Source organism: Haliotis asinina, chromosome 13 (assembly GCF_037392515.1).
Source record: "Haliotis asinina isolate JCU_RB_2024 chromosome 13, JCU_Hal_asi_v2, whole genome shotgun sequence".
NCBI classification, from domain to species: Eukaryota; Metazoa; Mollusca; class Gastropoda; order Lepetellida; family Haliotidae; genus Haliotis; species Haliotis asinina.
Window position 1 is genome coordinate 35,465,464 of NC_090292.1, and position 20,333 is coordinate 35,485,796.

The 20,333-nt window shown below is 38.4% G+C and overlaps 1 protein-coding gene across 3 annotated transcripts in view; it reads right to left on the minus strand.

The window, feature by feature from the left end:
- Window positions 1-20,333, minus strand: part of LOC137260062 (hydroxysteroid 11-beta-dehydrogenase 1-like protein) — a 98,855-nt gene that overhangs the window by 2,581 nt on the left and 75,941 nt on the right. For all 3 annotated transcript variants that reach the window (XM_067797752.1, XM_067797754.1, XM_067797753.1), the window contains exons 3-6: window positions 13,484-13,614; window positions 13,014-13,112; window positions 11,406-11,619; window positions 500-637 (exon numbers count right to left, since the gene is read on the minus strand). In XM_067797752.1, coding sequence (XP_067653853.1) covers window positions 500-637; window positions 11,406-11,619; window positions 13,014-13,112; window positions 13,484-13,614 — 582 coding nt within the window. The remainder of the gene's footprint in view (window positions 1-499; window positions 638-11,405; window positions 11,620-13,013; window positions 13,113-13,483; window positions 13,615-20,333) is intronic.

Sequence of the window (20,333 nt, forward strand, 5' to 3'; positions counted from 1 at the left end):
TCCCCCAATGTATACTGTCACCAAATTTGAAAACATTGGATACAACTGTTCATGAGATAAGAATTGGGATGTAGGTACGTATGAACGCTGCTGAATACATAGTTCCCTATTCTGGGTTGCAACAGTGAACATTTTACAGATATTCCAGGATAGTCTGAACCAGCATGTAACAGATATTCCAAGATAGTCTGAACCAGCATGTTACAGTTATTCCAGGATAGTTGGAACCAGCATGTTAAAGATACTCTAGGATAGTCTGAACCAGCATGTTACTGATATTCCAGCATAGTTTGAAGCAGTGTGTTACATACATTCTAGGATAGTCTGAACAGGTGTGCTACAGACATTCTAGGATAGTCTGAACCAGCATGTTGCATGTTCTATTCTTTAGTTATGATTCAAAAAGGTGGGAGTCTATCAATGTTGATATGATAATAATGAATATTAGATTGCCATTGTATTTGTACTGCCAGTGAACACTGAGGATGGATTTACCTACCTACTAATCCTATGATGCACAATGTAATAGATATATCACAGTTTTTCATCTTCAGCTCTTGTCTCAAGGCACTGAAGAATCCATCCAGTGCAAACTTGGAAGCAGAGTAGGGTGCTACGAAAGGGATGGCCACTTTCCCTGAAACACATGCCGCAATGATTCAATTGGTCCTCCTTGAAATGTAATCAGCGATCCTGAAACAGGGCAATGTAATAACATGACTGCGACAGTCTCAGTAAACTTTAGCTCTGTAATGTTTCTTACACTACTACACTCAGTCTAAAAAAACCAGTAGAAGGTTGTGTCAACTAACCTTTTGGACTGACCAATCAGTAAACAGCATGCCTATTCCTGCAAGTGAACTTTTGTACATACTGTGTGACAGTGTTGTAAAATCCCAAAAATTTCAGCCAGATAACTGGTCTGGTAACTCTCAAAAGAATGAAAGTTGCAAGTCCAGAATGTTCAGGATTAAGAAAAATCATGAGAAGGTAAATAAGTGCAGGGAAACTGCTTGATGTTTTCAATTCTGTTTCAGTCAAGGCTCTAGTGATTATGCTCAACAACGAAATAGTCCAAGACCATCGGGTGTGCAACCTTTTAAAACTGTCCATTCGGTTGCAATATAGATCATCATGGATGATTGGGCAGACAGGAGTTGGCAACGCTGCGTTTGAACCTCTACTTTAAAACTCGAACCATTCCACATGATATTTTATGCATGATCGCTTCTGATTGATACACATGAAGGATGCAATGAACAAACAGTTGCTGAAAATAACGAGCTTTTATCAATATTCAAGGTTGTCATCTTGTGGAAACAGTAGCTAACAGTAGCCATGTTACATGAAACCCCAAGCATATAGACTGCAGGTAAAATATCTGTATTTTTCATTTGTTGACAGATCAGTGTCAGCAACCAAGGAACAGAAAATCAAAAAAACGTTTTGTAAGCCCAATCGAACACTAACCAGTAGTCATTTTCTAATTGTTTCAATCTGTTCAGTTATCTTGTGTTTGACTGGATGGTCACAGGTTGCTCAAAGCTAACGTGACCTTCTACTAGGGTTTGTTAGACCCATTTTAGAAGCATAACAAATAATACTGAGCCGAAGTTTACTCAGACTGATAACAGCAACAGACTTACTGAAACAGAACAAGCAGTTGGGTCAAATCATGGCTGGGACGTGTGGGTAATAAGTTGGTCATGAGCACCAATCTCAATACCAGGACCTGTTATGATCATGTGACTAACAGAATAAATAATGTAATATGTTATACTTACATGATTAAATGGTATCTTTTCTTACTAGACTTAGACATTATTTACAGTGATCTGTTTTGAATACATTATACAATTAAAATATTTTAAAAAATAGCCCCCAGGCTGAAGAATACATTGCCATTTGTTGCAAATTTAATGTCAGGAATTAACATATCGGGTTTCCTGGTAGTGTAGTGTAATAGGGGTCAGGGTTCCCCAGCAGAAAATATGGACCCGTCCCAACTCTTGTACACTTTCAAAAGTTCACAAAAAAACTTCAAACACCATCTGAATGAACAAATACTGCCTAATACATGTACAAATAATCACATATCAAATGCATCTGTACAACAACAAAAACAATTGTAGGAAAAAGCAAAAACAACTTTCTCTCTAAAATGGAAAAAGGGGAATGATATACAGTCATATATATGAGGGGAATAACTCCATCATATTAACCTGGGGAATTCTGCTGTTACAAAGGGAGGTAAGTGTTTTTATATACTTTCACAATCATTTTAGTGACTTGGATGTTACAGCACAAATATTGATACTCAAGCCATGAATATCACTCTGTTCAAACCTTCAGGGTGTCCAGGCCAGGTATTTTTGACAAGCTGACTTATTTAATGGTGATGTCCATGAAAAGTTTCAGTTTTAGTGCTGGGTTTTTCATGCTGAGTGAAACACTCCCATGAGTCCTTAATATCATCTTCTATCTTTGATGTCTAAAAATGAAAGAAAATGGTATTGGTATGGTCATGAAGTTTGAATAAGCCATTTGCTAGGCACAAACATTTTGTCTACAAAGAAAACAGTGACATTTGACTTTGATATTCAAACTATGGCTGGGATATTTTCCAGAAATAATAAACTAATTTCTTATTTAGATGACAACTGAGTGCTGGCCTGATTCTAAGGTGGGTTTGAATGCCTGATGGGACTCAACCAAATTACTAGAATCTTTACTGAGAAAGTGTAATCCTGAACATAACATTTGGTACAGGTCATCAGTTCCCAGGTGCGCAGATAGATCCTCGTGCTGTTGATCACTGGATCGTCTGGTCCAGAGTCAATTATTTACAGACCGCCGCCATATAGCTGGAATATTGATGGGTTTGGTGTAAAACTAAACTCACTCACTAACTTTCTAAATGGATTGTGTATTCATATTCGTTCTTCACATTCCAGATACGATGCAGATACAACAAACTCACCAGCAGCTCAAAACATCCTCCAGAAAGCTTCCCCCTAGAAAGGATACTACACTACCATATGACCAAAGCCCTCTCCCCAGACACCTCAGTAAAATAACTGAACTGCACCCATGGTAATAAAGACGTCAATATCCTTCCTCCTAACGTTATGTATGGATGGAGTCTAGTGATTCAGAGAACCGCTGTATCCTCCCTAGGAACTCCTAGGACAGCACTTAATGTGATAGTTTCTCAGCAATTTCTGGCCAATTGGCTGAAAGGTGCTGGATGACAACCAACATCTCCTGCAATAGCCATGATATGACAACATTCCACAAACCAATAACTTACCACCTTGAAGCTGTTGTCACTTGAGGAGGCCCATATTTGCTTGTCAACAACAAAATAAGTTCTTTCTCTAAGTTAAAAACAGATTACTGAAACTTGGTATTTGCCTACTGACTGGTATACATGGTTGGCAAAATAGTTTCAAAATTTCAGTCAGTCAGTCAAGATAGGTATGAAAGTTATTAGCCCACAAAAAAATTCACTAGCCTAAAAATTTGAATGTAGAAATTAAGCAAAAAATGCTCATATGATAAACATTTTATAAGGCCATAATCTTGCATGATTTAAAAAGGATACAGTTACATCCTGATGTGTCTATTCTCTGGGGACAAAGTAATAAATTTGAGTTATTGACGTTTTCACAGACAGAGATATATCTATAAGGGTAGAAAAAAAAAGATGATCAAATATTAAACAATTCCTTTATTCAGAACATCATATAAAAAATAGCACACTAACACATTAAGTGACATAGATAATGAAAACAAATACTATATAAATATGAACACAATCATGGACGCTTGCCAAGTCAGAAAAGTGTTCGTTGCTTGTATCTTGGACCAACTCCAGAAATCCCTCCATTCCTTGACAGAAGTTTAATGTTATTTGAATTCACCCGTCAGTTGCGGAATGGTGTGAGCATCCCTGGTTTGTTAAGTGGATCGGTTTGCTACACCAATTAACTTCTCTTTGACTGATTTTAGCTTATGTATTCAAGATTGCTGTTGTTTGAATCTCGTGGGACCATATTTCCTACTCGAAACATCGTGTGTGTTAATGAGACAAATTCATGCCACCAGAAATCAAATGATGGTAACTATAACAGGGCATGGTTGGGACCTACCAGTACCTCGAATTATGCATAATATTCGAGATGCTGGCATTCGACTCATCAGGATTTGACTATATTTCTTAACAAGTGATAAATTTACAAAATGACCCCGTGAAAATTTAGTAGCCAGTCAGGCCAATGATTGTGGAGGTTCACTGGCTCAACTGGAGTTTTACTAGCTATGGACTAGATGGCAAGTGGCTATTTTGTACACCGAGTACATGTACTGCACAGTTTCCAAAAGGCTGTTAAACTAGACAGGAATAATTCAAGGCTTGTTTCTAGTTCCCTTGTACAGTCGATACCTTCTGGCAATTTCATGTCATGTGCATGGTATGTAACATGGCATTCATTCATCAGATTAGACCAGGATTACTCGCCAAGTCTTGGACTGAGCAGTTACCCTTGACAACGGACATGTCACAGGGGAACAGCAGAATGTTATTCATACTGGATGCCATCCATCCAATAAGTACAGCACGTCAGGATCCCAATTGACATTGTAGTTAGTATCATCAGCTGTTCAGCAGCACCTTTTTGTTAAAGGGGCACTGATGCGGAGCGAATAATGTTTCTCACCAACGGTCGAATTACGAAACCAAACCGCAAATTGGTCAGTGCCCGCTCCTTCGACCGTGACGGACAAAGGAACTGGGCTCCTGTCCATATTAGCAGAATTTCTTCACCTTAACAGTCAGGAGGCCGGATGCCCATCATATGCCAGTTGTTTAAAAATATCCATGGTATTCCTTGTCTGATCGTAACCAAATATCCCAGCAGTGTAGTTCTTTTCGGATGCTTGGATGGTATACCTACTGATCCAATTTGATCCTATTTCTGTGTTTTTAACCTCGATATTTAATCATGTTACATGAAAATATGATGTCTACAGGCATGTAGCAAGCCATTTGTTTCAGTACGGAAGATTGCAAAGCTTTATATATATAGGTAGATTTGAGTGTTGGTTCAGCTCTGATAGCAAATATCATACGTAAATTTTGGTAGCTATGGTAGCTACAATGGTTTATTATTTATGATAATAAAAACACACAGTTGATTTATTTGAATTCGTAAACAAAAAACGATGACTTTGCCTTTGGTCGAGAAATCTGAAAATTTCTTACGTAAGAAAACCCTTATTTCACCTATTTACCCAAGTACACACCAAATGCCTGTGTGTATTCCTTATGTAACGAAATTCCGTTGGTATCCGCAAAACAGTTTCGGCCCATAAGTGTTTTCAGGCTGCATGCGACACAGAGATTACATCTTCCTTGCTGTAACTCGCGTTTGATGGTGTAAACCTACACGTGTTATTTGTCATCATTCTCTGGATGGTCAATTAGTGAATTATTAACAGGTATAATTAGTAGTAACACCACTTCGGTTACTCAACAAAGGTTCCCATTTGGCATTCCTCCTGTCTGGAGTAAATACTCAACATTATAAATTAAGGTCTGTAATGGCAAATGTATTGTATGTTATGTAATATGTGCATGTAAGTGATGCAAGAGGGTTTATCAGCTGAGTTACAAAAACAAACATCGATCAAAGGATTAACTGATAACACACTGATTGATTAATTACTTTTATCTTCTAGCGGATTTGTCAAAAGGCAGAGTGTGTAGATGACTACACCCTGTCGTAAAGAGTGAGTGCAAAAACAACATCCTCCCTTCAAAGAATTAACCACCCTTGCGTTGATTGATTGATTGCTCATTATTGGTTAACTAAATTACTTAGAATAGTGGACATCATACAATTAGTTGCCAGGTGTGCTATCTTGGGTTTATCTGGTTTTCACCAACGAAAGACGTATATAGAGACGTATATAGAGATGTACATTGGCTTCCTTATTTTCCCGTCCTAATAGTTTTTTACCATTTCTACCACTGGCAGATGATTAACCTTCAAAGTGTTTCATTCGTTTTCATAATACATTAGTTATGAAGTAAAAATGACTTCACCTAAGTTGATCTGTCTATAATTAAACTATCAACTGCGCTTACGGAATGCGCAGCAGAGGTCACGAACCAGTCACGAATTCTGGGATATCATCCGGGTACGCACGGGAGAAAAACAATAACAAAAGTTTACACCAGTCCACGGAAATTGCTCCGCATCAGTGCCCCTTTAACTATGAAAGGGTGAAAAGATAAAGTAACCTCCCTACCAAACTGAAATTGAAATGCTTTCTACTGAATTTTCCAAAAGAACCCAGACATTTGTTAACTCATTAAGCCCTGGAGCCGCTCCACTGCCCAACACCTGGCACCCCTCGCTGACTGCCTGATTGCTGCGACAAGGCTAATTAGTGCTAATCATGCCTGATTTCCCTGGCAGGTCTCGGATGTGACAGGAAACTGTCTCGTCTCACAAACAAGTACTGATTATTTAATTGTGTCGTAAAGATGTAAATGGAAAAGAGGCCGATGTGAATACATATATTACAACATTTCATGTAATGTATTACCTGTGTCTCTCATACCCGTTTGCCAGTGTGTGCTGTATTTTTATCAACACCTACGTGGTCTTTGTACGTACGAGATGAACAAATATACAAATTTCTCCTGCCTCTCTCATCGTATGGACTGAATTATAATATATTATTTATAATAGAGTTTAAAAAGAGTGGGGACTTGCATTATAATCGTCTACATTTTTTGACAATACATTGCTCGTGCTTACTGACTATTTCAAGGAAAGTATCAATAGGTGTGTAAGTAACATGGAACATATAGAGATTTATAGTTTGTCACTTTCTTCATCTTAACTTAACGCTGCAAACAATACATCACCATTCATACACATACATACTGCATGATACATTTATCATTACTCGATGCTAAACAAAGCTTCCCGTCATGTGATGGGACAAAATATGCCGAATGTAACGCATTACATCTCAGTTACTCATTATATTGGCTGATACTTTGACCAATCGTATCGTGAAAACCTGTCACATATGAAGGGCAAGGTGATGGGGCATGGCCTAAATTTCTGAAGAGCACGTTTGGACGTGATTATTGGCTTTATCGTTGACCAATGGCTATGTTGTGTTTCGGCTGTATCAACTATCATGCAACAATTTGTGTACTGTAAACATAACATCAGTTACTGTAATGATGTATGAAAGAAACACATAAGACATATGGGAGTAGATTGACACTATGATGAGTGTATTTGTTCTCAGATGGTGAACACACATGTCTTAGTATTTTGGAAATGTAAAAGAATAATGACTGAAATGCAACAATTGAAGAGAATGAGTGAATTTAGTTTTACAGCGATTTTAGCTATATTCCAGCAGTATCGTGCGAGCTTCACACATTGTGTCCAACAACTGACGAGAATGGTATATGGTACCATTTGTACAACACAACTAGTGCATAAAGCGTTATCGTCCTTGGAACAAGTCTTTATGGTAGGCCTTAAATCAGTCAACGCACAAAAACACATCACAGCTTGAACATCTGGATTTGGTGTCTCGACGTTTGCCAGTCCGTTTCCTTGTATGTAAGACATACTTAAACCAAATGATGTCCCTCTTATATCATTGTGAGAGATTAAATTGTTCAAAACATCTATGTCAATGGCAGTAAAGACGAATTTACGCACATGCATAATAATCTATGAAAAAGGCGTTTTCGCTGATACATTGCTAGTGTGTACTGAATATTTTAAGGAAAGTACTAATAAGCTAGTCTGTGACTTACATATAAGATTCAGTTTGTCGCTTTGGTTCATCAAGATTTAACGCAGAAAATATACGTTATCGCACGAACATACATGCATACATTTTGTATAATGCTATTCCTTGCACATACATAAGACAAATGGTCATGGGATGGGCGTCATCAAAGTTCCCGAATAGGACGTTTTGTATCTTAACTGTTCAATATAGTCCCTGATTTGTTATCTATGACCAATCGTATCATGAGATACCTGTCATATTGGAAATGACAGGTGATGGGGCGTGGGCTAAATTTCTGAAGAGTACATTCGGTCACTAGACAGCTTGGATACAGATTGACTATTGGTTAGATCGTTGACCAATCGATATGCTAGATATCGGCTTTACCAACTCTAGCTATCATGAAAAACGTTGTGTATTGTGAACATACATAATCGTAAGGATGCCTGAAATGTACACGTAGGACTAACAAGCACTTTGACGAGTTTATTTATTTTTTTTTGAAGCGCTCAAAGCGCTACAATCCGATTATTTTTACCCCGCATAACCCAATCCAACCATTGAGTAGAGAGAGTATTTATTTGCATATACTTTTTGCGCACACTACTTGTGCATCAATCATAATGGCTTGCTGAACATTTCAATATAATCTGTACATTGTTACGAATAAATATCATAATTCAAGTACATGTATTATAGAATTAAAAAAAGTAACACGATACTGATTTATTGTGATGTATACACTTGAAGTTGAATCTCCCCAAATATTTCTGAAGATGAGCATACTTATATTTGTTTTGAAAGCAAACAAGCTTCAGAAGATTGGCAATGGGCGTGACTCCACAAAACAGGTTGTCCAATGATGTAACAGCGCATAAGTTTGTTTTACACTTGTTACGGGACAAAAGTTGACTTGGACATGCATTCGTCCAGAGGCTGTTATTTTGAGGTTGAAAGAGGTGTTCATATATTTAGTGTTGTCTGATTGAATGATTATACGCATCAATTCCGTAACTGATATCTCATCCTCCTGTTATTGACGATGGATCTGATACACATGATCATTACACAGGATAAGATAATTACAGGGATCAAATAAAAAACGTTTCTTACACAGTGCTTATGTAAATTGCACAATGAAAAATCACATTTCAAATAAGCATGAAACAGCTTGAACAAAATACCCCAGTTACCCGTGTATGGTTTATGTGTGCTATATATGTATATTATGAGTAGATGCAAGAGTTATATTCGATTATGTATTATTGTCAACTTTAAAAATCAATAGTCGCAAATGAATTAGGTCTAAATTAGAAACTTGGTTTATTTCAAATCTACATGAACATGAGTGTAATACAGTATTGCTATTTATGTCCACGATTCATTATATGAACTATCACAACGAATGAATGAATGATTTAATTTAGAAGAAGGTTTTGTAACCTTGTCACCATTCATTCAATCAATGTGCAAACATAGTATCTTAGTATTCACTCTCAATGACGAGTAACAAACACTTACCTCCTGCAACAACATCTCATAATCCCCTTTCTCGCAGACATGTGTTCATTTGCCTGTAGAAGCCCCCGACATTGCAAGCAATTGTTATCAAAACACATTAATAGTTCTTCTGATTAACACAGAAAGTAACCTATCTCGTAAGAAAGGCTAATCTTTGATCATTACTGCTAAATTGATTGAAATTATAGGTACAGTACGTATTTAAAATGTAAAACCCCCCATTCGCGGCTCTCGCTGAAAGAGAGGTGCTTTTCATAACCCCCAACAAGCGGCTCTGGCTGAATAAGAGGTGCTTTTTATTACCCCCAATAAGCGTCTCTCGCTGTGAGAAGCTAATTAATTTGACGCATATACGCGGCTCTTGGCCTTAATGAGTTAAAACTCCAGGGACTTGAGTTTGTTCAAGATTTCAGACATCATGTCCACATGTCCTGACAGATGCACCATCACTAATCACACCTCTGATAAAGTCTATCTGAGCATCAAGTAAATGAGGACAAATACACCAATACTTAGGGAGTGAGTGAGGGTGAAATTTTATGCCATACTCTGCTATATTCCAATGCATAATGCATTATTATCAAAGTAAATTCGTCAGCATATCTGGGACACACCTGTGGGACATACTTATGTAAAATGTGTCTCATAATAACTATATATTTTTTATTCTTTCATTTTGTTTTAGTTCTCATTGTATTTGAAAATTGATAATTATATATTACATGAATAGTCATTGCCAATGAAGTTTCATAGCATAACAAGTAAAATTTCAGAATGAAGATGTAAAGACATGTTCTATTTAGGGTTTGTATCAAATGGATGGGCTACCATTGCAAGTGTTGTGATGAATTATTTGCCTAGTACTCCCACACCCTGAATACACATAATGCCAACAGACCATTGACTTTGCTAACACCCAAACCTGAGTGGAAACTCAGGCTCCGGTCATGTTGACAGTCATTTCACATATCTAATACCACACAGTCCTCACAACACCTGTGCTTTCTCTGCAAACAGTAACGTCCCTCCTTGCAAGTGCTTGCCCTTATGGGTGTCTGCCTACAAGCCACCCCTCCCTACTGCCTCCCATCCTTGTGTCTCTCTACCAGCCTCCCTCTGCTGTCTCCCCACCAACCTCCCCTCTGATGTCTCCCCACCACCCTCACCTCTGCTGTCTGCCCACAGCCTCCCCTCTGATGTCTCCCCACCAGCCTCCCCTCAGCTGTCTCCCCACCAGCCTCCCTCTGCTCTCTCCCCACCAGCCTCCCCTCTGCTGTCTACCACCAGCCTCCCCTCTGCTGTCTACCACCAGCCTCCCCTCTGATGTCTCCCCACCAGCCTCCCTCTGCTGTCTCCCCACCAGCCTCCCCTCTGATGTCTCCCCACCAGCCTCCCCTCTGCTGTCTACCACCAGCCTCCCCTCTGATGTCTCCCCACCAGCCTCCCCTCTGCTGTCTCCCCACCACCCTCCCCTCTGCTGTCTCCCCACCAGCCTCCCCTCTGCTGTCTACCACCAGCCTCCCTCTCCTGTCTCCCCACCAGCCTCCCCTCTGCTCTCTCCCCACCAGCCTCCCCTCTGCTGTCTCCCCACCAGCCTCCCCTCTGCTGTCTGCCCACAGCCTCCCCTCAGCTGTCTCCCCACCACCCTTCCTCTGATGTCTCCCCACCACCCTCCCCTCTGCTGTCTCCCCACCAGCATCCCCTCAGCTGTCTCCCCACCACCCTCCCTCTGCTCTCTCCTCACCAGCCTCCCCTCTGCTCTCTCCCCACCAGCCTCCCTCTGCTGTATCTCCACAAGACTCCCATCCCTTGTGTCTCCTTATCCTGGTATCTCCCCACAGCCATCCCTGCTGCATCCCATCCTTTTATTGTGTCTCTAACAACCTCTCCACACTTCTGCCTCCCTTACCCAGTCTCTCCCCAATAACCACCCAACCCTCCTTCTTCCACTTCTGGCAGCCTCCCTCCCTGTCCTGCTGCCTCCAATATGCCTCTAACTGCTGTCAGATGCTCCTGACTGAAACCAGCCTCAGGTTGACTAGAAATATTACCTGCAAAAGATGACACAACAATAACACTGCCACTGTTTTTCTCCAGCTGGGAGAAGGCATGTGATGTGAGGTGGACGTATGCACGGAAGTTGACATCAAAGACATGCTGCAGAGATGAGAGGTTTTGAGGGGTGCCCTTCCATTCCCCCAGGGGCATAACCATGATGTGATTCAGCACCAGAATATCAATTCCCCCAAGACGTTGCACTGCCTCCTGAAACATGAACACACACACATCACTCACAGAAACCAAAAACATGTACCAACATAGACATACCTGTATTACATTCTGTGAGGTGGGTATATCATTAATGTCAGCTGTGAAATACCTGTAGAACGTTCAGAGTGCCGTACTTGTATTATGTTCAGTGTGACATACCAGTATTATGTTCAGTGTGATGTACCTGTATTATGTTCAGTGAGACATACCTGTACATGTATTATGTTCAGTGAGACATACCAGTATTATGTTCAGTGAGATGTACCTGTATTATGTTCAGTGAGACATATCTGTACATGTGTTATGTTCAGTGAGACATACCAGTATTATGTTCAGTGAGATGCACCTGTATTATGTTCCGTGAGACATACCTGTATTATGGTCAGTGAGACATACCTGTATTATGTTCAGTGAGACATACCAGTATTATGTTCTATGTGGTGGACACATCACTCATGTCAGCTATGACTAGTGGTGATCCGATTAATTGAAAGACTAATTAATAGAAGATTGGTCAACCTGACTAAACGACCAAACTATTGATCATTTTCTCATAATCAAATGACTTTTGGAACTACTGTTGAAAAACTAGACAAAGGAACATATCGTCAAAGTAGTCATGCCAGAAAATGTGTTTAATTCCTACAAAACATACTTCATTGATATCAGAAAACATACTTCATCTGTAAAATGATGGTAATCCAGTTTACTCAATGACTGCTCTTAGGAAATGAAGCAATCATCATTTGTCAGATTTCAAACCATTCCGACCACAATCTGTTATGCACTCTATTAGGCATCTCATGGCAGACATCTCACTCAGGTCAGCTGTGACGTACCTGTATTACATTCTGTGAGGAGGATATATCACATATTATGTTCTGTGTGGTGAATGTATCTCTCATGTCCGCAATGACATGCTCGTATTACATTCTCTGTGGTGAATGTATCTCTCATGTCAGCTGTGACATGCCCGTATTATGTTCTGTGTGTGAATATGTTAGTAATGTCAGTTGTGACATACCCATATTACATTTTGTGAGGTGGATATATCATTCATGTCATCTGTGATATACCCGTTTTGTATTCTATGAGATGGGTATATCGCTAACGTCATCTGTGACATAGCCATATTACATTCTGTGAGGTGGGTATATCGCTAACGTCATCTGTGACATACCCGTATTGCATTCTGTGAGGTGGGTGTGTTGCTGGTGTCAGGTGTGACACACCTGCATTACATTCTGTGAGGTGGGCATATCACTAATGTCATCTGTGACATAGCCTTATTACATTCTTTGAGGTGGATATATGGCTACCGTCATCTGTGACATACCTGTATTTCGTTCTGTGAAGTGGGTATATTGCTAATGTCAGGTGTGACGTACCTGTATTACATTCTGTGTGGCAGACATATCACTCATGTCAGCTGTCACATACTCGTATTGTCCCTGTGTGCTGCCTATTTGTTTGCATCGAGCTACCACCTGGAGATACAGAAGTCAACAGTTCCTTATGTACAAACAAAATCAAAATCATCAAGATATATCCAGGGGTGGATACAGGACTTTGGAGAACAGGGATAAATCATGAAATAGTAAATGCTTCTCTGGGAGCAGGAGATATCGGATAACCCCCGTATAACAGATCATAAAAATACACAAAAAATCAACTTAGTCAACATAGTGAAAGAAATAAAAGTTCTTTTTAATGGTAACAAATGTCCATATTTTCAGTATAAACTATAATATATATTGTCAGTGTAAACTGGACCCATCATTTTTTCATTCATTCTTCAGAGCAATGATTTACTTGCTTCCTGAGAAATATACATTTAGTAAGTTAGACTAACACACACCTGCTTGAGGACCTCCTCTCGTCGAGCGGTGATCAAAATCTTGGCACCAAACCTTGCATAGTGATATGCAATCTGTTCCCCAATACCAGTTGATGCTCCTGTAATAACTACCCGTTTACCTTTCAATGTGTCTGCAACGGAACCATTAACAATACAAAGGTTTTCACATCATGTTTCAGTTTTTTGTTTTCAGAAACCAATATCAAGGTCATGTCAAAATCAAAGTCAAAGAAACACAAAATGGTTGAGTAATGGCAATAACAAGTTTCAACTTTCTGTGCAAACATTACAACAAAGTCAAAATAAAATATTGACAAAATACCCCTCAAAACACAGCAGAATATATGTGTAAAGACCAACTACTAATTATATCACTATACTAGGTGATAGTACATTTTGAGTCCTGAGCCAGGCGTGCAGTAAGTCATTTTTTTTATGTAAGCCCTACAGTTTTGTATTTGGATAGTATGAGGGGCCAAGGCCTTTTTCAAAATGGTACCTGTTCCCCTGTGAGCTGGTAGTATATGTTTTATGAAATGATGCATTTAGTTACTATTATAAGCTACAATTCGCAAAAATTTATTAATTTAATGCACAGTTTCACTTTTTTTTTTGCAACAAGATACTAATTTGAATTTACTTTTTACCAGTTTTCAGTTTTGCACATTCATTGTGATGTTGGGAACACTGGTTTTGTTTTGTAGAAATTTACTTTGTGAAACTAAGCTGGCAATTTTCTGATCGCATGCTCCTGATGAAGACACCCATCATGTTTAACCCATTCTCAATTTCCAATGATATAATTCAACTTTATCCATATAAAAACTGTCACAAGCTACCTTACATGATGCAGCAACCTATGTTACATATTACTGTAATGTACAGAGATCAAGTTCATTGGATGTTTGTTCTGTAGTCAAAGGAATATATGAATAGAGTTGCAGGAGTTAATCTGTTAACATGAAACAAACTGATTAATTTTCCATTATTATATGAATCTTTGAAATCAAGTGTCACAGGCATTGATGCTTGACAGAAAGTATATAACTGAATCAACTTTATATAAAATAATATTCCCCTAATACTCCTCACAAGTACCCAATATCAATTGATGACAAAGTTAAGGTATTTTAAAAACAACCCAAACAACAAAGTCCATAAAGTTTACTGAATTTAGTTTCACCAAACTGAACAATAGAAATGATTTATCTGTACATGGGTAGACTTGTACTCTCATCTACACAATGTGTTACACTTGCAGATATTACAAAAATGTGAGTGAAAACATGGATGAAGCGTACGACTTTCTTTACTGGATGACTTTTCTACAGATTGAGAGTTCAAAAAAATCATTTGTTCAAACTAAAATGCTCTATTTACTGAATCCATCTGTGCAGCAATGGTGCATTCTGTATGAATGTTATTTATCTGAGACAGACTCGGTTAAACCTGGAAGCTGGCAGGGGGAAGGAAGGTGAAGAACAATTTGATATACCATGAGCGGTGCTTAAAATGTTGAATAAAATATATTTCACATGAGTAATCATGAAGTATGAGGTTGGAAATCTCAGAGCTAAACCTGGTGAAGAAATGGGTGTGTACCTTTGATGGTGGCGAGATAGCGAGGAAAGTATGTTGCTCACTTCACTCGTATATATATATGAAGACTGGTCATTCTCTCGCTGTTGCGCAACCCTATTTTTGCTACATGTTGCCCGTTTAAGTGTCAGATCACCTGTCTCAAGGTTCATGTTCTATTCCTCACATGGGTACAATGTGTGTAGCCCATTTCTCGTGTCCCCTGCTCTGATATTGCTGGAATACTGCTACTGTAAAAGCATACTCACTCTCAGTCATTGCAACAGAAAACAGTCATCCAATAGGAATACAAGGATGATGTTTATGTTGGATGCCAGAATATGGACACACAGGCCACAACATAGGTGTGCTTTACTATCGCACTGGTGAAAAATAATGTAACAAAAATCTTATTGCTTGATCAAAATCTTTTCAAACTTTGGCTCCATTCTATTGAAGATATGTGTAATCAATACATACATGAGTACCTTTGCAGCAAGAGTAACCAGACATGCCATGGAAGGGTTGACCTTCCATGCTGTGTCAGAACACTTCTCAAGGTCCTGTGGAAGACTTGAAAGTTTGGCTGTAAACACTCATCTATATTCCATCAATATGAACTTACTACAGTGTTTAATACCATGTGATGTCAGAATCAAATCATTTTAATATAACAGAGATATGCGAATGACTCGGCTGAGATAAGTACAACACTGTCGTTAGAGTTGAAAGTTGAAAACTTTCTCCAGGATAATATGGTATGATGTACACATCCTTGTTGCAGTATCACCTGACACATACTGCTTGAACACAGTATCAGCTGTTATGCTTTGTCAGCTAAGATGGTAGCTGACTGACTGCAGTACAAGTATTATTTTCATGCTAACCACTGACCTCGTCAGTAATTTATAATTACTTCTGCAAGCATGTGAGGAATATGATCTTATTCCACTTTTCAGTATTGACTCTATTTTCTCTAAATTTAGAGCATTTTTATCTAAAATGTAACAACTTTGTCACTTACAGATTGATGTTTAAGTAGCCCGCCATGCTAAAAGATCTTTGTACTCCAAAACAGAGGAAACACGTAATCATAACCCCTAGAACATGCAAGTTTCTCTTCAACCATGTTTGATTTGATAGATGTTTTCAAAATCTTGTCTCTTTTGTTGGGCTCTCAAGAGTCCAAAATTTAGGACCCTAGTACTCGATGGGTCAGACCCGACTCAGACCCGAGTACCCTGTAATCTGGATGCCTATCTAAAGCCGACATCCAAGAATACATGTGGCTGTTCCAACTTCCATTCAATGAATAATGCAACTTGTATATGTGAATCTAAACTTTATTGAATAAGCAATTGATATTCAGTGTCAATGAAAGTATCTATTACCTCTTTACTCTTGCAAAAACCATGTGAAGGCATAAACTAGTAAGTTTATTTCAGTTTGTAGGCCATCGGCCCATGTACATTTAATAAGTACATAATATTAGATTACAGTGTAAGACAATATGTGGACACACATTGATATCATATTACAGTAACTGAGATCAGGTTTTCAAAGCAGCTTTGACATACCTAGCACAATTCAGCAATGTTACTACATCTTTTGAGGCAATTAATCTTCTAAATTTACAGTCATTTGTTAGGGTGTCCCAAGATGGTAAATACATTTTCCTAAGGGCAGCATAATTGTCACATTCAAATAAGAAATGTACCTCATTTTCAATACAATTTCTATTACACATCTTGCATATTACGTCAAGATAAATAGATTCTCTCCATCTCTTATCTCGTAATCGCAGGGAATTAAACCTTAACAAACACAGATACCTTCTTAAGTCTCTGAAATTGATGTTTAAGATGTATTTATCAAAAGGGTATGATGTTATGATATTTTTAAAAATAACAAGACTACGTGAGTCCATGATATTACTAGTAATAATTTGTTTCGAACAATCAATCAATCTCTGTTTAAATAATGCTAAGAACAGTGAAACATTTCCAATGTCCTGAGTATGCCAAACATATCCAAAACCATACTCACTCAGCAGTTTACATATACTAGAAGCCCAAGTAATTCTACCAACAGAATCTAATCTATACATGTAATTGTAGCATTGTTTTGGATAACGATTTTCAGACATTCGTAATATTTTACACCAGTATGTAACACATTTAAGATGATAGTCAACAGCCATACTATATCTCCCTCATTCCGCTAGTGCTGCGTTACTTGAGGTATGTTTACCAACTCCTAAAACAAATTTACAAAAATTATTGTGAAATTTGCCTATAACACTTCTTTCTTGAACCCCCCATACTTCAGCCCCATATAATAATATTGGTTTTATCTTACTGTCAAAGAGTTTAAATAAGACATGAGCTGGGATATTAATGAGACTATATTGCAATAGTTTTATGCCTAATAAGGCTTTACTGGCTTTAGCTACTAAAGTTCTAGTACAGACAGTCCATGATAATCTGGTGGAAAATATAATACCAAGATAATTATAATATGTTGACGTTTTAAGTTGCACGCCATCGAAAGACCATTTTTCACAACTATGAAGGTATCCTCCATTTCGGAAAACCAAAATTTCTGTCTTGTCCATGTTAACTTGCAAACCCCAAGACTTAGAGAACTTACATAAAATATCAATTTTTCGTTGTAACCCAACAACACTATCATCAAAAACACACAAATCATCTGCATACAGTAACAACAATAACTCTAAATAATACTCACCGATAAATATACCTCTGGTACCTGAATCTTCTAACATAATTTGAAATTCTGACACAAATATCGAAAACAGGAAAGGACTTAAAATACATCCTTGCCTTACCCCACTCAGACAATCAAAATACTCACTTATAGAAGTACCAGATAACCGTACTGACGCTTTTACCTTAGAATACATATCCTGTAAAATTTACAACATCTTCCCATGAACACCTTTTTTCATTAAGGAAAACCATAATAAATTTCTGTTTACAGAATGAAAAGCCTTTTTAATGTCTACATATAAACAGAAAAATCTTCCTCCTGTTTTCGACAAATATTTTTGTATAAGACATTGTAGCATAAAAACATTATCCATGGTACAATATTCCTTTCTAAATCCTGCCTGGGATTCCGGGACACAATTAAAGAGAGTGGCAAACATTATCCATGGTACAATATTCCTTTCTAAATCATGCCTGGGATTCCGGGACACAATTAAAGAGAGCGGCAAACTGTTGTAAACGTGAATTAAGAATAGGGCAGAAAACCTTTCCTAAGACATCCATGAGCGAAATACCCCTATAATTATCAACACAATCACGCCGTCCCTTCTTATGGAGAGGGACAATCAGGCCTTTACACCACTCAGTGGGGAAATTACCTGTAAATAAAATTTTATCATACAACACACGCAGATATGGAACAAGAAGACTGCCACAACTCTGAATCATCTCTGGTAAAACATTATCCAGGCCTGCTGATTTACCCAACTTGAGAACATTTATAGCCGCTTCAACCTCTCCCAGGGTGAAATCCGAGTTAAGTACAGCGTGGATATCATCATCCGTACAACTCTCACAAATTTACTCATTGTGATTACCAATAAAACTTTCTACATGCTCAATAATATCACTATCCACCCTCACATTAAACACATTCTGGAAATAATTGAACCAAGTTTCATTACTAATTATAGAATGGGATTTCTCTGCATTTCCCTTACTGATGAAATTACGAAGAGTTCTCCAGAAAGATTTACAATCTCCACAACTATCAACCAACTGACGTATACATGACTCCTCATAAACTATTCGCTTCTTCCGACATAAGGACTTATAGCTGTTCCTGAGTGTACAATACTCGGGGAGAATATCTTTGTTGCCAGACAATCTGAACTCATTGATTACACTGAACTTCCGAGCTTTCAAATCCCTGCATTCCTCGTCAAACCAGCTTCCAAGACATACCCCTTGACTTGCTACCTTGAGAGGACAGACGAGAGGAGGCAGCCCCACCCTGTAACACACCTGTAAGCACTTCTACAGCAGAGTTTATACCTTCCTGCAGCAGTATGCTAGTAAATGTATCAATATCTATATCTGCAAGAGCTTGGGTAATATTATCAGTATAATCATCACACATTATCTTTTTTCCAAACAAACTTAGGAATATCATATCCATGTGTCGCTTCCATTCCCTCATGATTTAACTGTACCTCTTCTCGTTTAATATTAAATAGAGTAATGACAGGAAAATGATCTGATTCACATCGGGTGTCAACTCTAAAATCAGTAATGTGGTGAAAAATGTTACTCGAGCACAGTACATAGTCAACAAGACTTGCACCATATTCCTTAAAGCATGTATGTACACCGAATTGGTCAACGGTGAACCATCTATTAGCTATGTGCACTCCAAAGGTACAACATAAATCAATCAAGTCTCTCCCGTAGTCATTACATGTATCATCTCTTGAGCAGCATGGGACATCAAAGGTGTCTAAGACATAGTCGATGTCTTCCAGGCTTGTTATATAAGTGTTATTATCATAAATAATGTAGTCTATCATATTACCAGTCCTGGCATTATAATCCCCTGATAAAATAAAGTCACAATTGGGGTAATCATACATAATAGATGATAGAGCAATTTCGAGGTACTCTATTCCTTTATGCAATCTACTGTCAGTCACCAGTCTAGTGTTTATAGGATGGATGTAAACAAATCCTAATACAGCAACACGCTGTGAACCAAATGTGCTGCCATCAAACACAAGAAATATCACATCCGTGTAATCAACAATAACACGTCGTAAACCGCACAATAGAAATGAATTGACACAAACAGCCACGCCCCCTCTATAGTTGAAATCTCTGTGATTCATATAAACAGTGTACTCAGGGAAAATTGTTTCAAGCAGATCTTTTGTACAACTTCTCCATATTTCTAACAGACCAAATATTGAATATTTAGACAAATAACCAATTAGTTCAACATTTTGTAACTTTTGTTTCAACCCATTGACATTCCAGCTCAGGATTGACAGTTCCTCGTCATGGTCTGTTTCACCATGTGTATCATTACGTGTCGAGGCCACCGGGCCGCATTCCTATCTGTGTTGGCTCGGGTTGAAATTGACATCTCCTGCACGTGCATCATGCTTAGCAGTGTCAGTTTCTTTCAAAACAACCACTTCACCCTTGTCGAGATCAAACCTGTAAACATTCTTGTCGATAAACAACTTGTCAAATTTGAGATACGCACA